A 22,265-nucleotide genomic window follows, 5' to 3' on the forward strand; every position below is an offset into this window, starting at 1 on the left:
TCTATGTACCTTCTTTTGGTCTGTTTATTTGATGTTTGTTTTATTTCATGCTCTTATATCTTATGTTTTGTATATGTATTTATTTTTAAACAAGTTTTTATCTCTTCAATGTCTGTTCATGTTTTGTTTTGTTTTTTTGCACAAGTGTACTAGTTGCCTTACTGGGTTGTACATTCATTTGCTTGCAAAAAAGTAAAACGTTACTGATTCTTCAATTATTAACAGTCACTTTTATCACTTGTTATCACTTTTTATACCAACACCAAATATTTACCTACCGGGTGCAATATTACATTCAGTTCTCAGTGTTGTAGATCCAAAATGGTTATTCTTATCACACAAACCAGTAACAGATAAGGAGTTTGTGCAGTAACGTTGCAGAAGATTCATGTGTCCAGGATGTGATATGACATTATTTTATTTTGTCTTTTTATGTAGTATCGCTGTTTTTGACCCGTTGCCGGTAATATTGAAACTTTGGGGACTGACACACCAACCAGTCCTGTAGAGCTGAAAAGAGCTGATTAATTGAATGACGATAATTTCTTGAACAAAATTCACTGGTTCCAGTTTCTCAGATGTGAATATTTTCCAGTTTTCTGTCATAGTATTACACACAATTTGTTGTTTTCTGCTGATCAACTGAACATAAAATATTTCTCAGACATTTTGACAATGAAAATATTTGTTGATTTTAGTCACAAGTACTTTGACTAGCTCCCAGTACTGTGATTGGTGTTAATTGTTAATTTCAATATACCTGAAATCCTTTATCAGAATCTGATCAGAAACTTAAAACATCTGCTCTTAATCCTTGACAATGATACTGAACACATGAGGTGCTGGTTGACTGCCAGTACAACCAACAAGGTGTTGTATAAAAATATTCAATACGTTATTTTATTGCTTAAACATCCAAAGGTTGTGTGTTTTATGACACAGTGCAGAGCGGCCTCGGCTACAACACGCTGTTGAGCAGCACCTGACTGACTCTGTTAATGAGCTCCGGTCACACCCAGTCGTTATCTCAGGCAGAACAAACTGAAGTGACGGACTTCGACATCAAGGTTTGTCACTTTCCCATTAAAAAAACATACTTGGGATAACTGTCCAGAGGACTCTATTGTACTTTTTTATTAAACAAAATAAACAGTACTAATATTTACAAGGCAGCTCAAATGGATTTTTGTTATGACTATGGAGACAAAAGCTTTCCTAATGCAGTCCGACAACTCAATATAAGAACACGTTTATCTTACTTGTCTTTTCTTCCTTTGTTGTCAAGTGTCACAGTTTAGAAACATGTGCAGCTGAAGCATGAAGCTCAGAAAGACTGATGAGTGAAAAGTGTTGAGGCAGAAAGGAACCACAGATCAACTTCAGGCTGCACGAAGGAGCCGGAGCCGGCGTCACAAACCTCAGCACAGTCTGAGTCTGATCCTGGAGAACCAGAACCACGACGCCGATCACCAACAGGATCGGTTTTACCCCTGGGTTTTCCCGTCTAAGCTCATTTAAAGTGGAGGCTGAAAGTAAACTAGTTTCATGACAGAAGAAAAGCCAAAGGTAACTGGATGACGCACAAAAGGCCCCAGATCAAATAAGATCCTCAACGGTGGAGTAAAATAAAGTTTGAGAGGTCAAGTTCAACTAAGTAAAGAAACACACCCTCCGCGCCCGAAGCCGTTTTCTGATCTCGAGCCTCTGGACTCTGGAGTCTTTGGGAACAAAAGTCTCGGTCGTGTGTCTGAGGAACTTTGCACACGACTCTTTTTAAAAGTTACAAGATATTTGCACCGTCACAAACAGTTTTTTCACATATTTACTCAGGCAGCTCAAGTCAGTCACTTAGTTTGTGCTAATGTACAACAAATCAATTCAAAAACATATTCACGCAATAATTATGTACACGTTGATTTGCGAGTAGCCACAATTATACACAAACTGTACAAATTCAGCCCTTTAATTACACTTCTGAAGGATCCTTAGAAAAGTTTTGAGTCGATTCTTTTTTGGTGAAGAGGAGACTGAATATGATTAACAGAGGAGCTCTTTGTATTCCTATGTCACATTAAATAAAAGTAAATTAAGTTTTGTCAGAAACAAAAACAATGTTCAGGATTCCTCTTCCTACACTCCTTTAAGTGTTTTTCTGTTTGAATCCCTATGACAACCAAAGGGAGACTTTAAATTTCTCTGAGACAATATTAAAAGTGTGCGTTTTAAAATGTTAGGTACAACAGGAAGGACGTGTCCACACACTTCTGTAATCCACCGTTGTGTTTGCTGATATTATCACCAAACACAGAAAGTGTGTCAGATAAGAGCAGGTTCAGATATGAACCCTTAAGTGTTTGTCCTTTGTTTTTCATTTTCACTGGTGGAAAGTCTCATGTTTTTTGTTTTTTTTCTTTCTTCAGTTTGTTGTAACTTCTTTGTCGAAGGGAACGTGTAAAACAAACGCCAGGAGCAATGAAGCTGTGAACACACACACTGTGCTGCAGGCAACCCCAGAACTAAACAGAAAACATTCAGCACAACTCACTGAACTTTTTCTAGAAAGGTAAATGTGTCACCTATCAAAACTGAATCCCATCAAAAAGGGGAAAAATGCATAAACTCCATGTAGCTGCACGCGTGCGGCCGACACGTCGCGGTTTCATCGTGCAACATAGAAACGGTGCCTGCTACAGACACATATTGCCTATAGTCAAAAAACAAGGACAGATTTTTCTGAATGTGCAAACGAGTGAGTTGATATTATCTGCCAGTTTCCGTAGCAATAATTCAACCATGTGGGCTCTTTTTTTTTTCCAAATTAGCTGCTGCGTGTCAGAGTCCCCCCTCCCCTGCTGGTCTCCACAGGAGTTCACCATCACAACAGGTGCAGAGAGCGCCGAGCAGTGAGCGGCTCATATGTCCACGTCGTCTGAGTCCGAGGTGCTGGATGACTGCGACTCCTCCTGGGACTCTCCCCACACAAACCTATAGTTGTTCTCCAGCTCCTGCTGCCTCTTCTGCTCCTTGTAAACTTCTTCTGTGCCTCCGGTCTGTTGGGAGGGGGGGGTGAGAAAGAGCAGGATGTTTGAAAACAAACACAACTTTGTCATCTGTTAAACTCTTTCACACAAAAGAAACGCAAACACTCAGTTATACTTTAACTACACAGCAGGGGTCGTGTTGCTAACCCTCCTCTCCTCCATGTGAAATGGAGAAATCAATCCATGGAGCGGTGGATAACGTTATTTATCATATACAGAGGAAACCGCTTGTGGTGATCACGTGGGTCCAGAGTCAATGTGAGCACTATTAGCAGTTGACTATTATAACCGATTTTTATTATTTCACTTCCTTTTTTATGCAGAACATCATCTAAATGCCATTTGTATAGTTTTTCAATGAGAAAAATTTAAGGAAACAGAGCTTCAGCATTTACTGGATTTTATTTAATATTTCAAACATGGTTAAGTCATTTCAAATGCTTTTCGAGAGGCACCGTGCAAGTTTAATTACTGCAGACATAACTCAAATACTGTACACAATACCGCAAAGTAATGTATACCTTACATTGCATGTGCACCATGATCACTATAAAAGCGTTTTCCACCATATATTTGTGTCATCTTATCTGTCATAAACAAGAGATTACGGGTTAGGGGGCGCGTTACGTTTGTGTGGCGGTGCCGCAGAGACGAGAGCTGGGACACCGGGTCGGAGGCTCTGATCTTACAAGGTTGGTTTTCAGCCAAGAGACGCTAGGTGGAAGACAGAGAGCCTCCATTCTCCCTGGAACTAGTTATTAGTCACTGATTTAACCAGAACTAGGACTCTGGAGCTGGAGCTAAGGGACACATGGAGCTGAGTTAAAGGGAAAAGCCTGCATGGTTCTTTTTTAAACTAAAATCTGAAGGCCACCGGTCATTTTTGACAGATTGCATTCACCTCTGTCCAGTTGGTGGGCGAGTGCGCATATTAATTAGCTATTGTCTAGCCTTGATTGATGTATGACCTCGTTGTCACGGCAGCTGAGTGTCCTGCTGTCGCCGTCATATTTCTGCCCTTTAGACGATGTGTTTGTGTCATGACAGCAGGCAGGCTGAGCTCCAGTGACATCACCGTGCTGGCTCCCACTGTCCAGGTGGGGACGAGTTAGAGTAAAAACAAATACCCCCACAGTCAAACTGACAAGAGTGGCGCCGGATGTATTTACACATCCATGGTGAACACACTGTAAGTGAACAGTGTAGATCAGGGGTCTTCAACGTTTTCCAGGCCAAGGACCCCCAAACTGATGGAGAGATGGAGCGGGGACCCCCTACTTATATATAGGCTATTGTATAAAATTGTGTTTTATATTTCACTGGTCCTGTAGTGCCATATGCCAAAAGTGCCATATTCTGGACTATAAGTCATGCTTTTTTTTTTTAGGAGTTTGGCTGGTCATGGGACTCTTTATATTTCAAAGGGACTTACATAAAAAATATATGCCATGCCATCTATGATCACAACAGGTCACAACTGCTCGTGGTAACTGAAAGCTGCTACTGCACCAATGAAAGAATTACACGACTAAACCATAAAAAGACAGAAAACACAAAGCAGTGTTTCTCCCACTGTGTTTTTTTTTCTCAGGGTTTTTATGCATTTATTTTGAAAGGGCAGCTGGAGAGAGACGGGGGCGCGGAGAGAAAGTGAGAGGGGGGGTTGACACGCAGCAATGGGACTGTCGGACGGTCGCTGCAGTCGTGCTCTACCAAGACATATGCCGCTCGTGACTCACCCCCAGTCGTCAGCGCCGCGGTCACCGGAGCTGATTCTGGGAACATTTACACCAGGCCCGCCGTGTCATGTCTCGGTTCCACGGAGCGTTTCAGTGACGGCCTGACGCTGCTTCATTATTGCTCCCTATTTGTCATGCAAACAAGGGGGGATGGGGCTGTCGGTGAAAAGAGAAGGCAACGATGCCAGTGCCACACTGTTACATGTTGTAGTTGGCACTACGTTGGGTATTCCAGTTTAAAAAATAAGAGCGTCAGGTATGCAGCAGGACCAGTGGTACAGCGTCCTACTAGCCGCCCCCGAGAAATGAAATTAATTGCATTTCCGCGAGAGACTGGTTACGAGGCTAGCGTCCTACAGCGTCCTTCCGCATACATTTTAGCCCGGTCGTTACCAGAGTTTTTTTGTTTTTTTTGTTTTAATGACTGGAGCATGAGCCAAGTTTTCCTCCTAGACCTAGCACAGTCTCATCGGTGCATTTCATTATTATAAACTTCAACTTGAAAGCTCTCTGTCCTCAGACTGTCCACTACCCAGGCCATCACACAGGGAGAGCATGTGTGGCTTGTGTCATGAGTGTGTTACAGAGTTCGATATGAATGTTCACATCAGTCTTATTTGTCAGTGCTTTGTTGTCATGATAGTTAATAATAGGTATGCTGAGAAAAAGGCTTGTAGCCTAGATCCTACAGGAAAGACCAGTTTATGTTTAATAAATCAAACATTGTTCAATAGCTTCAAGCGAGAGAGAGAGAGAGAGAGAGAGAGAGAGACGGTGCGCCGTGTTTGTATCGGATACAATGCAAAGGCTTGCCTCAGTTGCCTGACACCTATAGGGAAAAAGGACTTGTATGTAAAAATCCGATGTTCAGCAGCAGGGAACAATATTCACAATGGATCTTTTTTTCATAACTTCCACAACTTTTTTCATATTTGTTTTCCCTCAACCAAAACTTTCGCGACCCCCCTGCAGTACCTTCGCGGACCCCCTAGGGGTCGCGGACCCCCTGTTGAAGACCTCTGGTGTAGATGTTCATCTATTTCTTTCATGCCCTTATAAATGCACAATTTACAGCTTGTTTGGGTTGAATATTAATTAAAAATGAATGAATAAAAATTAAATGCTATTGAATATGTATTTATTATCATTTAAAACCGACCTCAGCTGCACAGAGCAGTGAAGAGCTCAGTCAACGAGTACCGAGTGGTTTCCACACAGCTTCACATCGTCTTTATAATAATAAATAGGCAGCATCTGCTCAGCGAAAGAGCACACAGTAGTCCTGCAGTTTAATGTTTGATCATACTGATAATGTGTCCATTCATGACAGTAATTCATCTCGGCAATAAAACTGTTTGAGCTTCTTGTTGTATACTTTGTTCCGTTTCCAACCAATTGTTCATGAATCGACTTTGAAAATTAAGGCGAAACACTACAGGCAAAAAACATTGTTGTTTTGGTGCACTGATAGATTTTGAGATTTGGGGCTATTTTGCTTCCTTAACATATCTTCTTTCAGAAAAGTGGAAATAAATGGTATAAAATCCACATTAGGGTGTTTATTTTACCCGATTTTCTCTCTCTCTTTAAAGGCTGTTTTCTCAAAATGAGTTTTTCCTCAGACTCTGAGCTAGAAATCTCCACTTCAGCAGCACTTACAGACACCAAAACTTCAAGTTTTATTCCTGTCTATATTCTGAAGGTTTTTACAGAGGGGATTGTTGATATATCATTCAAAGCCTGATTTATACAACATTTTATTCCTAAAACAGGGCAAAATTAGATTTTTTTGGGCAGGTGACAGTATTTTCTCATTTACAGTGATTAAAAGAGATATCCAAAATCTCCTCTGTAAAAACTTCTGACTCTAATGAGTCAACAAAATAAAACAAGAATTTTGAAAGTAGTTTTATCCATTGTTGGGATTTCAGTCCTGGAAATGTATGCAAATTAGCGCATATTTCATTAGATATTGCCTCATTTACATATCTTAACATAAAATTTGACAAAACTTGTAATACAAAAATATTTGTCTTAATGTAAGTGATAAACTTGGGAAGTTTCATGGTGATATGTGTTAGGTGAATTTTTTACCCTATTCACCTGTAGTGTCTCACCTTATGTTCAAGTGAAAGTAGAAAAAAAAGGTGAAAAACTACATATGGGGGGAAAATGAGGAGAATTATCTAATGTTATTGCAACTGTAATAAATGTTGTGTGGACAGCTCTGTTTGAAAACCTGGAACATGTTAATTAAATTTAAAAAATGTCTTAACTCTGCAACAGCACAACACTGGCAACTACATAATAGAGCAAGTTGTGTTTTCTGTAGACTTGGGTTAGGGTTAGGGTTGTAGACTGAAATAAACCAAGATTTGCTCCCACTTCACACCGTGAACAACTAAATACACGGTTTATGTTTCATGGCTACACCTTAAAGCAGAAGTAAGCGATCCGGTCGTACCTTTAAAGGTAGACAAACATGAACATGACAATTCACAGCGAACAGAGTTAATGCAGCGTGACGGTGCAGAGTTCACAAGCACAAGGAATCAGAGCAGCGAAAAGTCAGAAGTGACGTTACCAGGAGATTTATGAGGAGTTCCCTGAAGGACTTGGTGTCTTCTTCTGTCAGCCACTGGTCTCCTGCCTCCTCTGCATTCTTTCTTGTCAGGATCTTAACCTCAATTTTACCTTGAGGGAAAGAAAGAAAGAAAAAAAAGGAGAAAAGGGAGAGGAGGGGTTTTATAATGACACGCATGTACATACAAGTTGCTCTGAACAAGAAAACTGTGTTAAAGCAGCAAATAGTCTTCATGAAGAACGGTGGAGACAAAGAATGGATGAAAAAGAAAGATATATACACATGAATGTCACACACACAGACACACACACACACACACATCTGTTTGTCTTTTAGCTTCATCTAACAGAAATTTGTGTCATCATGATAATTGATTTTGCAATTCTGCTAAAAAAAGAGAGAGAAAAAAAACCAAAATTTAACAACGTCCTGCTGCTGATTTCAGTTTCCAGTAATAAAAATAATGTGTTGAATTGATTTCAGCTTGAAAATGAGGGAAATACTTCACACTATCCAGGTGATGTTTGTGTTTTTGAATGTCTGAATCTGAAAATCCTGAATCTAGACAAGTCGTATGTTTTTGGACAGAGATGGAGGAGATAAATACAGAGCCGTGTATATTCCAGATAAAAGATGAAAGAAGAAAAAGGCCGTGAGTGTTTTCGGGCACTCCTCCCTTCATACCTTCGGCCTTCAGTCCTGCTTTCTCTAGCTGTTCTTTAACCACGTCCTTTATGTGCTGCCACTGGGGGTCTCCTTCGCCCATCTCCTGAACTTTGACCTCCCCATCAGGGCTGCTGCCCGTCTTATACTTAGTAATTTTGATCTTAACATGGTCGTCAGCCGCTTGTTCTGGGGGGGTGACGAGACAAAAGAGGGACAAACAAAAACAGTTCACCTCAAAAAACCCGTCACGCAGCTCCACAGGATGGAGGAGGTGAGAGCCAAGAACATGGAACCAACAGCATTTACATGAGTCACAGGTTTGATTTGACTTGATTTGATTATTTCTGCTTGGATTCAATGACTGAAAATCTATGACGGAGTAATAGGGCCACATTGAGAAAAAAAAGATTCACAGATTCACAGACTTCGAGAATAAAGTCATAGTTTTACGACAAAAAAGTCATAATTTTACAAGAAAAAGTCATAATATTACGAGAATAAAGTCAGAACATTTTACCTGTTAGAGGAGGAAAGTTGTTAAAATGAGGCTGTGGAGCATTTTGTGAAGTTGTACTTCAGTATAGGTTTCACAAACAAGGAGGAGAAAATGCATCTATTCAGCAGAAAGAACCAGGCGGACTCGGAGGAAACCTCTAAAACAACTCTGTCTGGTAACGTTCTGTATTATCTCATAGCGTGGTGAATGTGCAGGTCACAACTTGTCCACCAGAGCGTTTTGGAGTTGTTGGATTGTGTATTTGATGAGTTTCATGAGGGAAACCAAGAAATCCCATGAGCCTCCGCAGCGTAGCTCTGAGCAGCTCGCGGCTCTGCTCCGCCGTTCTAAAAGTAGCTTGCACCGACAATTAAAGGTAACGAACCTACTGCTATGACTATAGGGATTATGGCAATCGGCCAATTTGCCAAGATGTTGAACTATCCCTTTAAAAACGCAAAAAAGTGAAACCACCATCCAGAGAGGAAATCTTAAAAATGCAAGTCTGCTCTGATCTGCTCAGGCATGTGCCAGTACAGGAAAATAACAACAAACATGTCGGATTCCACAAACTTTTGCGTCACCGTATGCACGCAGATTTTTTTTCTCATAAAACTATGACTTTATTCTCGAAGTCTGTGAAAAAAACTTTTTTCTCAATGTGGCCCTGCTACTCCGTTGTAGAAAATCACCTGCAGATACATCAATACATCAATTTATTGTTGTGATTCGTATCTATTTTAGGATGCACTTTAACATCAGGCAGAGGAAGACTACTGATGAAAACTACTGTAGCCTCTCAGCTCACGATGTTTTGTTATTATACACTGTCCCTTTTCAAATAAACACATAAATAAATAAATGGCAGCAGAGGAGAGACTAACCGCACTGACCAGCCAGAGAAATTCAGATTATCAACAGATTCATTTTGTCTATGTGTGAATCTATTTGGGATGAAAATGTCATAACAAGAGTGAAATATGAGGATGAAGGAGGTGGACGTGGAGTAACCACCGAGGGGAGGTGGGGGTGGGGGGGGCAGCCTGGTTTACCTGGCTGCTTCGGGGCCAGGCTGGGGCTTCCCCTGGTCGGGTCTCTGGCCGTCTGCTGCTCCGGGTCCTGGACGTCCTTCTCCTCCAGGTGGTCGAGCAGCTTGTCCAGCGTCGTCTCCAGCGTCTGAGTCGCCTGAGTGCGGTCGAACTCTCCCTTCAGACCCTCGGTCTCCAGCTCCTGCTGAGCCTAGAGGACAGGGAGACAGGGAGACAGGGAGACAGAGAGACAGGGAGACAGGGAGACAGAGAGACAGAGAGACAGGGAGACAGGGAGACAGAGAGACAGAGAGACAGGGAGACAGGGAGACAGAGAGACAGAGAGACAGGGAGACAGAGAGACAGGGAGACAGAGAGACAGAGAGACAGAGAGACAGAGAGACAGAGAGACAGAGAGACAGAGAGACAGGGAGACAGAGAGACAGAGAGGACAGAGGAAAGAGGAAAGGGGACATGGGACAGAAGACACAGGACAGAGGACACAGGACGCAGGAAGGAGGAACAAGTCAGAGGACGCAGGACAGAGGAAAGAGGACAAAGGACAGAGGACACCAGGCAGAGGATAGAGGACAGAGGACACAGGACATAGGGAAGAGGACACAAGGCAGAGGAGAGAGGACACAGGAATGAGGATACAGGACAGAAGAGAGAGGACACAGGACACAAGGCAGAGGACAGAGGAGAGAGGAAAGAAGACACAGGACATAGGGATGAGGACACAAGGCAGAGGAGAGAGGACAGAGGAAAGAGGACATAGGACAGAAGACACAGGACACAAGGCAGAGGAGAGAGGACAGAGGGATGAGGACACAGGAGAGAGGATGCAGGAAAGAGGACACAGGACAGAGGAAAGAAGACAGAGGGAAGAGGACACAAGGCAGAGGAGAGAGGACAGAGGAAAGAGGACATAGGACAGAAGACACAGGACACAAGGCAGAGGAGAGAGGACAGAGGGATGAGGACACAGGAGAGAGGATGCAGGAAAGAGGACACAGGACAGAGGAAAGAAGACAGAGGACAGAGGACAGAGGACACAAGGCAGAGGAGAAAGGACACAGGAAGGAGGATACAGGACAGAAGAGAGAGGACACAGGACACAAGGCAGGGGACAGAGGACACAGGACAGAGGAAAGAAGACAGAGGAAAGAGGACAGAAGACAGAGGACAGAGGACGACTGAGGTCAGCATCACCGTACATTCTGTGTAAGATCAGCTGATCCAGGATCAATACGTATCAGTGATAATAAACCTCATTGATGATGTTGTCAAACTCCTTCTGCATTTCCTCCTTGATCTCCTCGATCTTGTCCGACGGCACGGACAGGTCGGCCATCTCGTCCTCAAACTCCTCCAGCAGCCGCTCGTCTTCATCTCTCTCCTCCTCCTCCTCCTCCTCCTCCTCTTCCTCACCGAGCTTCTCCGCCGCTCTCTCACTCGCCGGCTTCTCTCTCTTGGCTTGGCTCTGTGCTTTCTACAGACAAAACATCAACACTCAACACTGAATGGCCAAACCGAAACACCGAAAACCGAAAAAGGTGCATAAAGAAGAAGTAGCAGACGTCTCGTACTGACCTTCCTGTTACTCTCTTTGAGATGCTGGACAAATTTCATCAGGTCTGCCGGGTCAGTGATGATTTTAAAGTTGAATTTTTCTACTGAAAGAGATTGAATACAAAATTAATATTTGTAAAACGCTCTGTGAAGACAATAAATGAACAATCTTCTTTAACAGATGACTGAGAGAATCAGAGAGAAGCAGATACATAGATCATTCATAGTTTTCAGTGACTGATCTGCGCAGCTGGAGGGTAAAACATCATCTGACTCTGTACAGAGCAGCAACCAGGAAAACTTGGGTCATCTCACTGGTCATGTTGTCAAACTACAAGTTTTGGGTGATTGTGATCCGCATCCAGCTCGCCGCTGTTCTCTTTTTTTTTTAAATTTCAGTCCCTGAAAACGGTCCCTGTCTGGAGGATCCCTCGCCTATGTAAGCCAAGTTCCGGATCCGGGTCATGTAAACCCGACCAATTAAATATGAAAATCAAATTCAGTCCTGTGGCCCATTTTTCAATTTCATATTTTTGATCTGAGCCTAAAGTAAAAAAAAAAACAGAAAAAACAGACATTTTATTGTTTATTGTGTTAGATTAAAAAACAAAGAACAAAATAATCTGTCACTTTTTCATTTGATTGATTTTGATTGCCAATTGAAAATAGAAAGAACGAATGATACACAGATTGGCCGCGTTTCCCAGATTCGATCTTTCTTAAGGACTTAAGAAGGCTCTTAAGAAGGGTTCGGCTAAGAAGGAGCGCTAAGATACGGGTGTTTCCCAGATGCGTTCTTAACTGCCTTCTTAAGATCACGCCAAAGAAGCTTCTTAAGAAGCTCTTAACGGGAGCTGTCCACCACCACAGTACTGAAACTGAATCAATCGATGCCAGGCAAATCGATTATTATATCACACGCCACCTAATACACGCATAAATCACACACAGTGACAAGCGCAGCTGCACCGACGAGCAATGAATAAACCGAAAACGGGATTTCCACTTGTCAAACATGGTGTTAACACAGGTCCGCGGGCCTGATTAGAAACCTCTCCGCTGTTGTTGCCGTGTTGGTCATGGGCAGTGACGGACTGGCCGTAGGTGACACGGCACAGCCGCGTAAAGATGCGGCCAGACGGCTGCGTGACCATGTGATTGATGTGTGTGAAAATAAAAATAAAAATGTGCGCAGGGGCTGGCTGGTTTACAGCCAGACAACTCTAGAAAGGATGAAAATACAAGGTAGCAAATAGCTCACTTCATAGAGTATCCCCACTGCATGTTGAAGCATTGCTGTGGTCTGGGTTCAAATCCACCCGATAGAAAATTATTTTGGTGGTCAACACGTTTTTCTTTTCTCATCATCGCTGAATGATCAATGCTATACATATGTATATAGGCTACATATATATTTAGGCAGTGGAGTGTTAATGCGTGACAGTCTTTTTAGTGCCAGTATAAAATGGCACGGAAGGATCGGTGTCACGGCTGCCACAGTCCGTGACACTGACCCTTGCTTGCGATGCCCCCACCACACCAAGAAGCTGCCCACTGCATAAAAACATGATGCAACAGCGACACTAGGGGTTGATTTAAGAACGGTTATGTTTTTGATGTTCATGCAGATATGGGACGTGGATGTGTGCGTAAAAATTATGATAAATGATAGTCATCATGATTAATTTTATTTGTGTGCCTGATGTGCAGAGCACATGTTATTCCTCATATTTAGGTTATTTATTGATCTTATTTTATTTTTTATCTCTATTTTTTATTTCGGCACATAATTTAATATGTTTTAAACATACGATGTGCACTGTTTAAATCTTGCTTAGTGTGATATTGATTTGCCTTGAAAAAGTGCTAAAAAGTCGCTAAGAAGACTCGAAAGAGTGGGTCAGCTCGATCTTACATTTCCTTCTTAGTGAAAGATCTTCTTAAGCTAAGAGCGACTCTGGGAAACACGTTCTTCTTTCACAGCGTTCTTAAGAGCGCTCCAAAGAAGATCTTAGCGCTAAGAGCTTCTTAACAAATCTGGGAAACGCGGCCATTATTTGTACATAGAGTTTTTTGTTTGTTTGTTTGTTTTTTTATTTTCAGTTTCCAAAGTATCAAAGTATGTGTGTGTGTGTGTGTATGTGTGTGTGTGTGTGTGTGTTACATTACCTTCATCATCATCGATGACTTCGTTGTCTGTCAGTGAGTCGTCACCATGACCTGTCACCTGAGGAGGAGAGAACAGTGGTGAGGTGAGCTGCTCCCTCTAGTGGTCAGTCAGACTCTGACAGGTGGACAGGAGGTGTGAACACTTCAGTGATTCTCAAGGTGTGGGACCGGAACAGAGACATGACAGGTGAGGCGCCGCGGTTCTGAGGCCTCCAACTCATTGAAATGAAAAACACTCGATTTTTATTGCTCGGACAACAGTAGCGGTCATATAGACCAATGGTTCTCAAAGTGGGGTCTGGATTCAAAAGGGTCCCCAACCTTTTCTTGAAATTTTACCACTTTTTTCTAGATTTTTTTTTTTTTTTGAGAAATTAAATTTTTTAATTAAATTTTTTTCTTTTTTTTAAGAAGAACATTTTTTTTACTTTTTTTTTTTATTTTTTTTTTTAAACCTTAGCACTTTTTTCTAGAAATGTTTAAACGTTTTTGGAGAAATTGTACCACTTTTTTCCAGAAATTTCTCTAGAATATTTCCAAAAATGCACTCCATTGGCCCTAATTTGAACATACATTGACTAAAAAAGTAATGTTCTTCAGTCTCAGAACAAATATTTGTGTATTTCTGGTGTTTGCTTAAAAAATTTGTCCAGTTGGGGTCCATGGTCTAATTTGTGTCAGTTCAGGTGTCCTTGTCCTTGATGTAAAAAAAAGTTTGAGAATCACTGATATCCACCTTTTTCCGAACGTCAAAAACGTAGCCTGTTTTGCCGGTTTTGCTCTTCTGGTGGAATTTTATGTTTACGTTTCCATGGTTTCGGTAGTCGCGGTGAATGCATGGATTTCTTTTTTTTTTTTTCAATGAAAATCTGTAAAACGCATGGATCATCACAGCAGCTTTTAACAGTGGATATCACACAAATTGACATCCGTGTTAAAAGCCAGCCTTAATAGATCCATGCGTTTACCGCAACTATGACAACGACTGAAAACCATGGAAACGTAAACGTACAATTCCACCAAACCGGCAAAACCGGAAGCTGGTTTGACCATAGATGACGTTCGGAAACTTGTGGATAGACAGCTGGTATAGACCACTGTGGCCAACTGTGGCTACAGGTCACAGGAATTATTATAATGTTTCCCTTTTGTGGTTGTTGCATATCTGTTTTTTCACACTAGCTATTGTTTTCATATGAGGTTAATTTTTATGCAGAATGGGAGCGAGCGAGTGAGAGAGAGATCGAGAGCAAGATCGCTAGAGACACTTGTTAGAAACGCAGAGAGGAAAAACACAAAGAATAATCATGTATATGTCCAGGAGACTCTGTCCTGTCCTCAGGACATGATTGAGGGAGGATCGGCTGGTGGCTCAGGTTTATTGATGAGGAAACTGTCACTGTCAGCTCCACTACTGTCAGCAGATGTGCTCCACATAGGTAATTTACAAACTTTTATTTTGTTAGAACAGATGGGCCTGAAAAATTCACCCTTGTCCAGACTGGGGCACGACAGAACCACTACTTTGGAGGAACATACAGGAAACAATAAACTATAACACTGAGCAATATTCTATCGATTTAGTTCAGATTAGGTTTAAAATCTGTCAATTCAACACATTGAAGTGTTGCTATGGAATTGTGAATGAAAGTTTTTTGTTTTTTTAATTAAAAAAAAAGAAATGTCTGCATTGGTCTGTCATTTTCCAAGACTGATGCACTGTTGGTCTTTATATTAATACTGTGCTTGTTTGTGACCGTCACCTTCCCTCCCTAGAAACTAGCCATTTAAAATTTTTATGGACACGTCGAATTGAACCTTGAACATTGAAGTAGACTCAGTCTCTCTGTTGGTGATACAGACTTCATGAAGCCATCGTTTATTCACAGTGTTTCTATACCTCATTGTCCTGTTGAGGTGTTTTTGAAGTCTCTGGTTTGGTCACTCCCTCCCAGAATTCAGAGTCCTCTGCCTCCTCCAGCTCTCCGTCCTCCGATACAGCAGCAGCATCTGTTTCAAAACAGATGCAGTCAGAGAAACACTTAATGAAATTCATCTTTACACGAGATTTACAAAAAAAAACTCAGTGGATATGGTAACTAAGTTGCAGATTTTGAAAGCATCATTCATGCTTTTATTACTTCCAGGTTAGATTATTGTAACTCTCTGTTTGTTGGGCTAGGTCAGTCATCTCTCCATAGGCTTCAACTAGTCCAAAACTCAGACACTTTTAACTGGAAAGAAGAAAACGTGATCACATCACAACAGTTCTAGCCTCCCTCCACTGGCCTCCTGTCCAATTTAGGATCGATTTAAAGATCTTATTGTTTGTTTTTACGATTTTAAATTGACTAGCTCCACCTTATGTGACCTTTTAAGCCTCCAAGTCCCAGTTAGAGTGACAAGGTCTTCAGACCAGCTTCTTTTAGAAAGTCCATGATCCAAATGCAAAGCAAAGGTGACCGAGCCTTTACGATGGCGGCCACTGAAAACATCCAGCAATTTAAGTCATTGCTAAAGACACACCTCTTTTCCTTGGCCTTTAACTCAGGTTGAATCTGAGCATTTTAATTGTGTTTGTGTATGGAAGTGGAGCATGAATGTGTATTTGTGTATGTCACTCTGAACTGTATTATTTTCTGTTTAATTGCATAGTCTTTTCAGGCATGTACAGCACTTTAAGGCTGTTTTTAAATGTGCTATACAAATACATTTGACTTTGATTTAGTGGACTCACATATCCCTACAACACTTTGAAGGTCAAGTGTAAAAAAGGAAAATGAACCTTTTGTGTCGGAGTCGTCTCTGGGCGCAGGCGACGTCTCCTCTGCTGTTACTTCCACTGCTCCGTCTGCTCCTTCATTTCCTGCCAACATCTCGTCCAGGCTCCTCAGCTCCTCTGAGATCTGCTCCACTTTACGCTTCGTGTCCGCTGGGAACGGATGGAGGAAGAAGTGTGGGAGGAGGAGGAGGAGGATGGAGAGGATTGAAAAGAAAGAATTAAACAACACGAATGTTGTCTTAGAATTTCTTACGGTTTGAAAAAAGATTAGACAGTGGAGTCAAAAAGACAAATAAATATCAAACCATTCATCCACCACCTTTCTCTGCATCATTGATAACTAGAATTTACCAAATGCTGCGTCACAGTCACCTTCATCTTTGTCAACTCACAGACTTGGGCCTTGACGTAGTCCATGTACTGTTGGGCACTGAGCGCCGGCTGGCACACGATGCCCTGGGGTTTGGCCGTGGACGGCGGCTTCAGGAACGGGTGCTGGCAGGTGCGACTGGTGTGGATCGTCAGCACGTAGCGACACGACTGGGGTTCGTCCACCCGGGCGACGTAGTCACCTGAGCCCTCTTCACACACAAACTGGAAGTAACACAGTAAAAGTGTCTTGAACTCATCCTCTGGAAACAAAATGCAAACTGAGCTTGTAGTGAAGGAGGAGTCAAATGTCTTAATTCAAACTGGACTCACCCGCACTTCTGTCTCTCTGGGATTTCCATTGATATCACACTTGGACCCATTTACATAGGACTGACTGTGGTAGCGCTTCAGTCTGTGCTGCTTGGAGGCCTGGGAGCAGAAAACATAAAAGATGATTAATAATCTTTTAAGATAAACAGTTCAAGTTCAAGTTCACTTTATTTGTCACGTATAATTACAAGTAATTACAGTGAAATTCTTATGGTCATTGGATAAAAAATAAGAGTACAAGAATATAAAATGAAATATTTAAAATCACGAGAAGAGGTAGTAGTAGATTTAAAATATAATACAGTCAGTGTAATAAATAAATTATTATCGTTGATAGCGCAATGGCAACCAAAAATAAATAAATAAAATAAAAGTAGTAGTAGTACAGTATGTGAGTGGTCAGTAAGTTCAAGCGCCTGATAACTCTTTTCTTTTTCCATCTGCAGCTCCAGGACTGACAGCTGCTTTTTTCTCATGGATAAAATAAGTAGCACTCAGCAGCATTATGTGAACAACTGAATTAGACTGGATCTATTCAGTTTATACACTACAACTACAAAACTCAGCTTACTGGTGTGTAATAAAATCATGCAATTCCACCCATTTGTCTTTAATTAATAAAAAAAATCTAAAAATGTACAAAAGTGCATCTTTACCTTTGCCGTTTCATTGTTCCAGTCAAACTCAGACTCATAATAACCCAGAAACAGAACGTCGCCTTTGATTTCTGTGTCTGATGAGAGAAGAACAACAACATCTGTCAATGTGACAACATCCGTTTAGGCAACTAAAATAAAAATACACAGACTCTAAACACAGTGTCAGGTTCTTACCTTCGAGGTGGTACTGTCTGATGTACTGACCGTGACAAAACTCGTACGTCCACCAGTCCTTTGTCTGCGAGAAACAGACGGCAAACATTTCAAAACATCATGTCATTTACAGTACAAACACTTCATTCAGGCTTCTTCCAAAATTTCCCTGCTGATGTTGTTGTGAAACTACAGAATAACAAAGAAAATCCTGGAGGAGTCCAGTCAGGGTTTGGACCTCGAACCAGTACAGATGGAGGGGGGGGGGGGCTATTCCTGAGAAAGATCTCCTCTGAATATTTCCCAGCTGGAGCAGCTCTGGAAGGACCAACGGTCTAAATTCCTCCTGAACATTGATTATCGGGGACTAGAGGAACTTGGTTGAGGTTATTGGTGGAAAAAATGAAGTTCAACCAGTTACTGTCGACCAGACAAGGAACATGTGACAGATGGGACTGTAAATTACTAAACATATGGGATATTATAAGTTGATATGGATATTTATGTAGTATATACAGTATATATATATATTATGTTTTATATATTTTTTATGTACAGTATGTAGTATATATGTTTATTGATATGAATATTTATGTAGCATATATATATTGATATGGATAATTATGTACTGTAGTAGATACACAGATATATAGGGGTGGGAAGTGCATTCTTCTTCCCACTCCTTTTTTGAAGTTGTGCATATTATGATTTGATGACGCTTATGTTATTATTTATATATATCTATATATATGTATATATATATATAGATATATATATAGATTTTTTTCTTCATTTTAGACACATGTTCGTCATTCATTCATTCATTCATTAACCTCTGAGCTGAACCAGTGAAAACATGAAGCAGCAAGAGAGACATCTATTCTCTTTTCTTTTCTTTTATTATAACAGTACTTCAGTTTGCACTGGCAGCACTGAAAATGAATTACTGATGCTGTTGTTTTTGTAAATTTCATTATCTGTGTGTGTGTGTGGGTAGTGTTACACAGTAAGTAACCACTTCCTGATTTAATATCTGCTTATCTAAACTCAGAGGCACTCTCTTCTTCGAATAATTAAAATGTCATCAAGCCTCGACCAGGGAGCGATTGTCTGGCAGAGGGGTTGTTATTAGGTTTACTATGACCGTGTTGTGATAATGCAGACAATGTGTCAAAAGTTGAAGTTTTTAAATAACAGATGGTTTGTCTTCGTTTGTCCTTCACAGAAACAAACTGCTCACTACACTGTGATTGGTTTGAGGAACCAGGATCCAGTTCTCTCTCAGTATGCTTTTATGTTGTGCACTCAGGCTGAACTGTGTGAACTTCAGTGACAGGTGTGCTAAGTGTGACACAAAACATATAACACTGTTTTAAAAAAAAACAAAAACAGATTCATCACTGGATACAGAAATAGACAAATGATAACCCACCTTTACTAGACACGGGGCGTCGTGCATGGGACTGAGCAGGTCTGGGATGTCTGGTCCGGTGTAACCCTCTGAGTCCGGCTCGGAGGCCGGATCCTGATGGAACCGGACCGCCTGGGCTGGAAGTCGACACTCGTACAGCTGCTTGTACTTACTGGACACCATCATCACCTCCTCTGTCTTGGTCTGCAGGAGAAAACACAGCCGCCATGAAACTGCAGCATATACTTTTTACTCATATATTTATGAGTTAAGTAACAACCTGATTTTTTGCTGCTACAGTTGTGGTTAAAGCAGATCGTCTCTGGTTAAAGTGAGAAAGTCACAGGTAGGTGGAGGAAGTGTTGTACCAGTCTTGAGACACATTTTCCAGGTCTTGGTCTTGTTTTGGTCTCAGTCGAGCTGGACTTTTTCTTCAAGACCAGTCAAGACTGCATTTTCAAGGCTGGTCTTGTCTTGGTCTTGTCTGGTCTTGGTTTGCTCTGGTTTTGTCTTGGTCTGCGCTGGTCTGGTCTGGTCTTGATCTTCTCTGGTCTGGTCTGGTCTGGTCTTGGTCTGGTCTTGTCTTGGTCTGCTCTGGTCTGGTCTGGTCTTGATCTTCTCTGGTCTGGTCTGGTCTGGTCTTGGTCTGGTCTTGCCTTGGTTTGCTCTGGTCTTGTCTTGGTCTGCTCTGGTCTTGGTCTTGTCTTGGTCTGCTCTGGTCTTGTCTTGGTCTGCTCTGGTCTGGTCTTGGTCTGCTCTGGTCTTGGTCTGCTCTGGTCTGGTCTGGTCTTGGTCTTCTCTGGTCTGGTCTGGTCTGGTCTTGCTCTGGTCTTGGTCTTGGTCTGCTCTGGTCTTGGTCTGCTCTGGTCTTGGTCTGCTCTGGTCTTGGTCTGCTCTGATCTTGGTCTTGGTCTGCTCTGATCTTGGTCTTGGTCTGCTCTGATCTTGGTCTTGGTCTGCTCTGGTCTTGGTCTTGTCTTGGTCTGCTCTGGTGTTGGTCTTGGTCTTGGTCTGCTCTGGTCTTGGTCTTGTCTTGGTCTGCTCTGGTCTTGGTCTTGGTCTTGGTCTTGGTCTTGTCTTGGTCTGCTCTGGTCTTGGTCTTGGTCTGGTCTTGGTCTTGTCTTGGTCTGCTCTGGTCTTGGTCTTGGTCTTGGTCTGCTCTGGTCTTGGTCTTGTCTTGGTCTGCTCTGGTCTTGGTCTTGGTCTTGGTCTTGGTCTTGGTCTGCTCTGGTCTTGGTCTTGGTCTGCTCTGGTTTTGGTCTTGGTCTTGTCTTGGTCTGCTCTGCTCTGGTCTTGGTCTTGGTCTGCTCTGGTCTTGGTGGTCTTGACTACAACACCAGGTGAGACTGACATTGACACTAACACTGTGTTATTATGACAGCTGTCAACAGTGGCTGCTGCTGCTGCGTATTGTAGGTTACTTCAGAATAAACCGCATAAATAAAGCTTCAACTGATAAATTCAAAGCACATTGTATAATGTAAATGTAACTTCATCCAACTAACGGACGCGTTCGTTTTTATTTGAGGTAAAAAAATCAGCTGTTTAACGGTTTTTAACCAACGGTCGCTAACGATAAGGTTAGCTAGGTAGCATGCTCACTGTTAGCCCCTCTCTCCCTCTCTCTCACCTGGCCCAGGATGACGGGATCAGGGAGGATTTGAATCCCGTACTTCATCTCGTTCAGCTCCTCCAAGTTGAGGAAAGCCGGGACACAGAGCGGACATATCAGCAGGAACACGTACAGTCGCTTTAGCCACCGCACCGAGCACCGAACAGCCATGACGACGATCGGCTCTCCGCTGCTGCTCACTGCCCCATTTAAGCCTGATGATAACAACAAAACCAACACACAGCGCGAGCCTGACATGGTAGAAGCTGATTGGTCAACGTGGCAAGAGCGGCGCTCTCATTGGTTCACGGATGTGTCTGTCAACGGTTTTCCCCCAGTTCTGTGGATGTGTTCGTTTAGAGCACTGGCACGCAGCGAAGGGGCGGTGCCTTTACTGAAACAACGTATTATGTCGACTGTCCAGGTTTACGCGGTCACAAATCAAACTCACCCTTTAGCGCGGGTTTACATTAGCTAATTATTTGACCATATTGCTAATTTGATCATATTGCTATTGTTTTTTTTTCTAGTTCCGCATTATTTATAACAAATGTATAATTTTTAATATTCAAATTTTATTATAGGCCTATATTTATAATATATTTCTAACATAGGTACAATAGCATATCATTAATCAACACCAATATTAGGCTACTCGATCTGTACATAATGTTACAACTATTTTATCTTATTTTATTTTATATATACTGTCATTTACATTTTTTATTATATTTCTATTTTCTTTTGCTTTTGCTGCTGCAGTACTGTTATTTTATCAAGAGGTGGTGATGGTGACAGTGGTTGGCCTACTGTAAGTTTCCAACTATATGTTTATTCCTTTAGGTTGCATTAAAATTGTGTTACTGGCCACTGTATTGGGCGTTGCATTGTGTGTTCAGAGACAGTTTTTCGTTTTGCTTTTTTTTTTTTAATCACAATATTGCTATTAGTATCCCACTAATATATCATATCACCACCCTCCTTTGGAGTATGTAGTCTATTTTACCATCAGATTTCCAAGCACAGTTAGAGACATACTGTATGTGTAAAGATGTGAACTCATGTTTATGTTCTGGATATTCACATAGGCAACAATCAGTCTAAAAAAAAACGTCCCAGGTCTAGAAATGTAAAAAATAATAGAGACAGACTGTCAAAGCAAAAATCCCACTTCCCACACATACCAAACATATGACACATACACATATTCAGCACACAGATGTCCATCCACCCCCCCACACACATGGGACATATAGGACACAGGCCTATAGTAAAACCACACATGCACAATAGTGAGCTAATGAGCTATATGGTTGCAAGCCATGCAATGTAAAAACCAGCACTTTATTACAGATGCACTTTATTACAGATGCACTTTACTAATGGATCTTAACAGCGCTATACGACACTTTTGTCGATTAAATGCACTTTCATTTTACTGCTTGCTCCTTCTACTGTTTGATATATTGTGATATGGTATTTGTACCATGGCATGTTGTGCTTTGTTCTTGTTCTCGTCCTTGTCTAATGTCTATTGTTTTTGTGTGAACTGAACTGCGGGACTGCAGATGGAAATTAGCCTTATATTGTAGCCTATAGCCTATGTTCATGAATATGCAGAGTCCCGTTACAAATAAACAAATAAATGAAA

The 22,265-nt window shown here is 41.7% G+C and overlaps 1 protein-coding gene across 2 annotated transcripts; it reads right to left on the bottom strand.

Moving 5' to 3' along the window:
- Positions 1-886: 886 nt before the first annotated feature.
- os9 (OS9 endoplasmic reticulum lectin) lies at positions 887-20,825 on the bottom strand. Of its 2 annotated transcripts, XM_085775753.1 has the most exons (15): positions 20,633-20,825; positions 19,024-19,206; positions 17,613-17,676; positions 17,436-17,512; positions 16,780-16,878; positions 16,470-16,671; positions 16,081-16,227; positions 15,196-15,305; positions 13,296-13,353; positions 11,148-11,230; positions 10,825-11,046; positions 9,579-9,765; positions 8,049-8,216; positions 7,365-7,474; positions 887-3,050 (listed from the first exon to the last, which is right to left on the bottom strand). In XM_085775753.1, the coding sequence occupies exons 1-15, from the start codon at positions 20,783-20,785 to the stop codon at positions 2,913-2,915; spliced, it is 2,001 nt and encodes a 666-aa protein (XP_085631879.1). In that variant the 5' UTR covers positions 20,786-20,825; the 3' UTR covers positions 887-2,912. The 2 variants fall into 2 exon arrangements, with proteins under 2 accessions (XP_085631879.1, XP_085631880.1); XM_085775754.1 differs by lacking the exon at positions 8,049-8,216 and having other exon boundaries at positions 2,421-3,050.
- Positions 20,826-22,265: the final 1,440 nt, after the last annotated feature.

Source organism: Trachurus japonicus, chromosome 5 (assembly GCF_045865225.1).
Source record: "Trachurus japonicus isolate A0001 chromosome 5, Traja_1.0".
Classification (NCBI taxonomy): Eukaryota; Metazoa; Chordata; class Actinopteri; order Carangiformes; family Carangidae; genus Trachurus; species Trachurus japonicus.

Coding starts and splice junctions, on each gene's coding strand:
- os9 (XM_085775753.1), bottom strand. CDS start 20,785: ATGGCTGTTCGGTGCTCGGTGCGGTGGCTAAAGCGACTGTACGTGTTC. Junction 17,677..19,023: donor ACGCCCCGTGTCTAGTAAAG/GTGGGTTATCAT, acceptor TGTTTCTCGCAG/ACAAAGGACTGGTGGACGTA. Junction 7,475..8,048: donor AGCAGGACTGAAGGCCGAAG/GTATGAAGGGAG, acceptor CTTTCCCTCAAG/GTAAAATTGAGGTTAAGATC.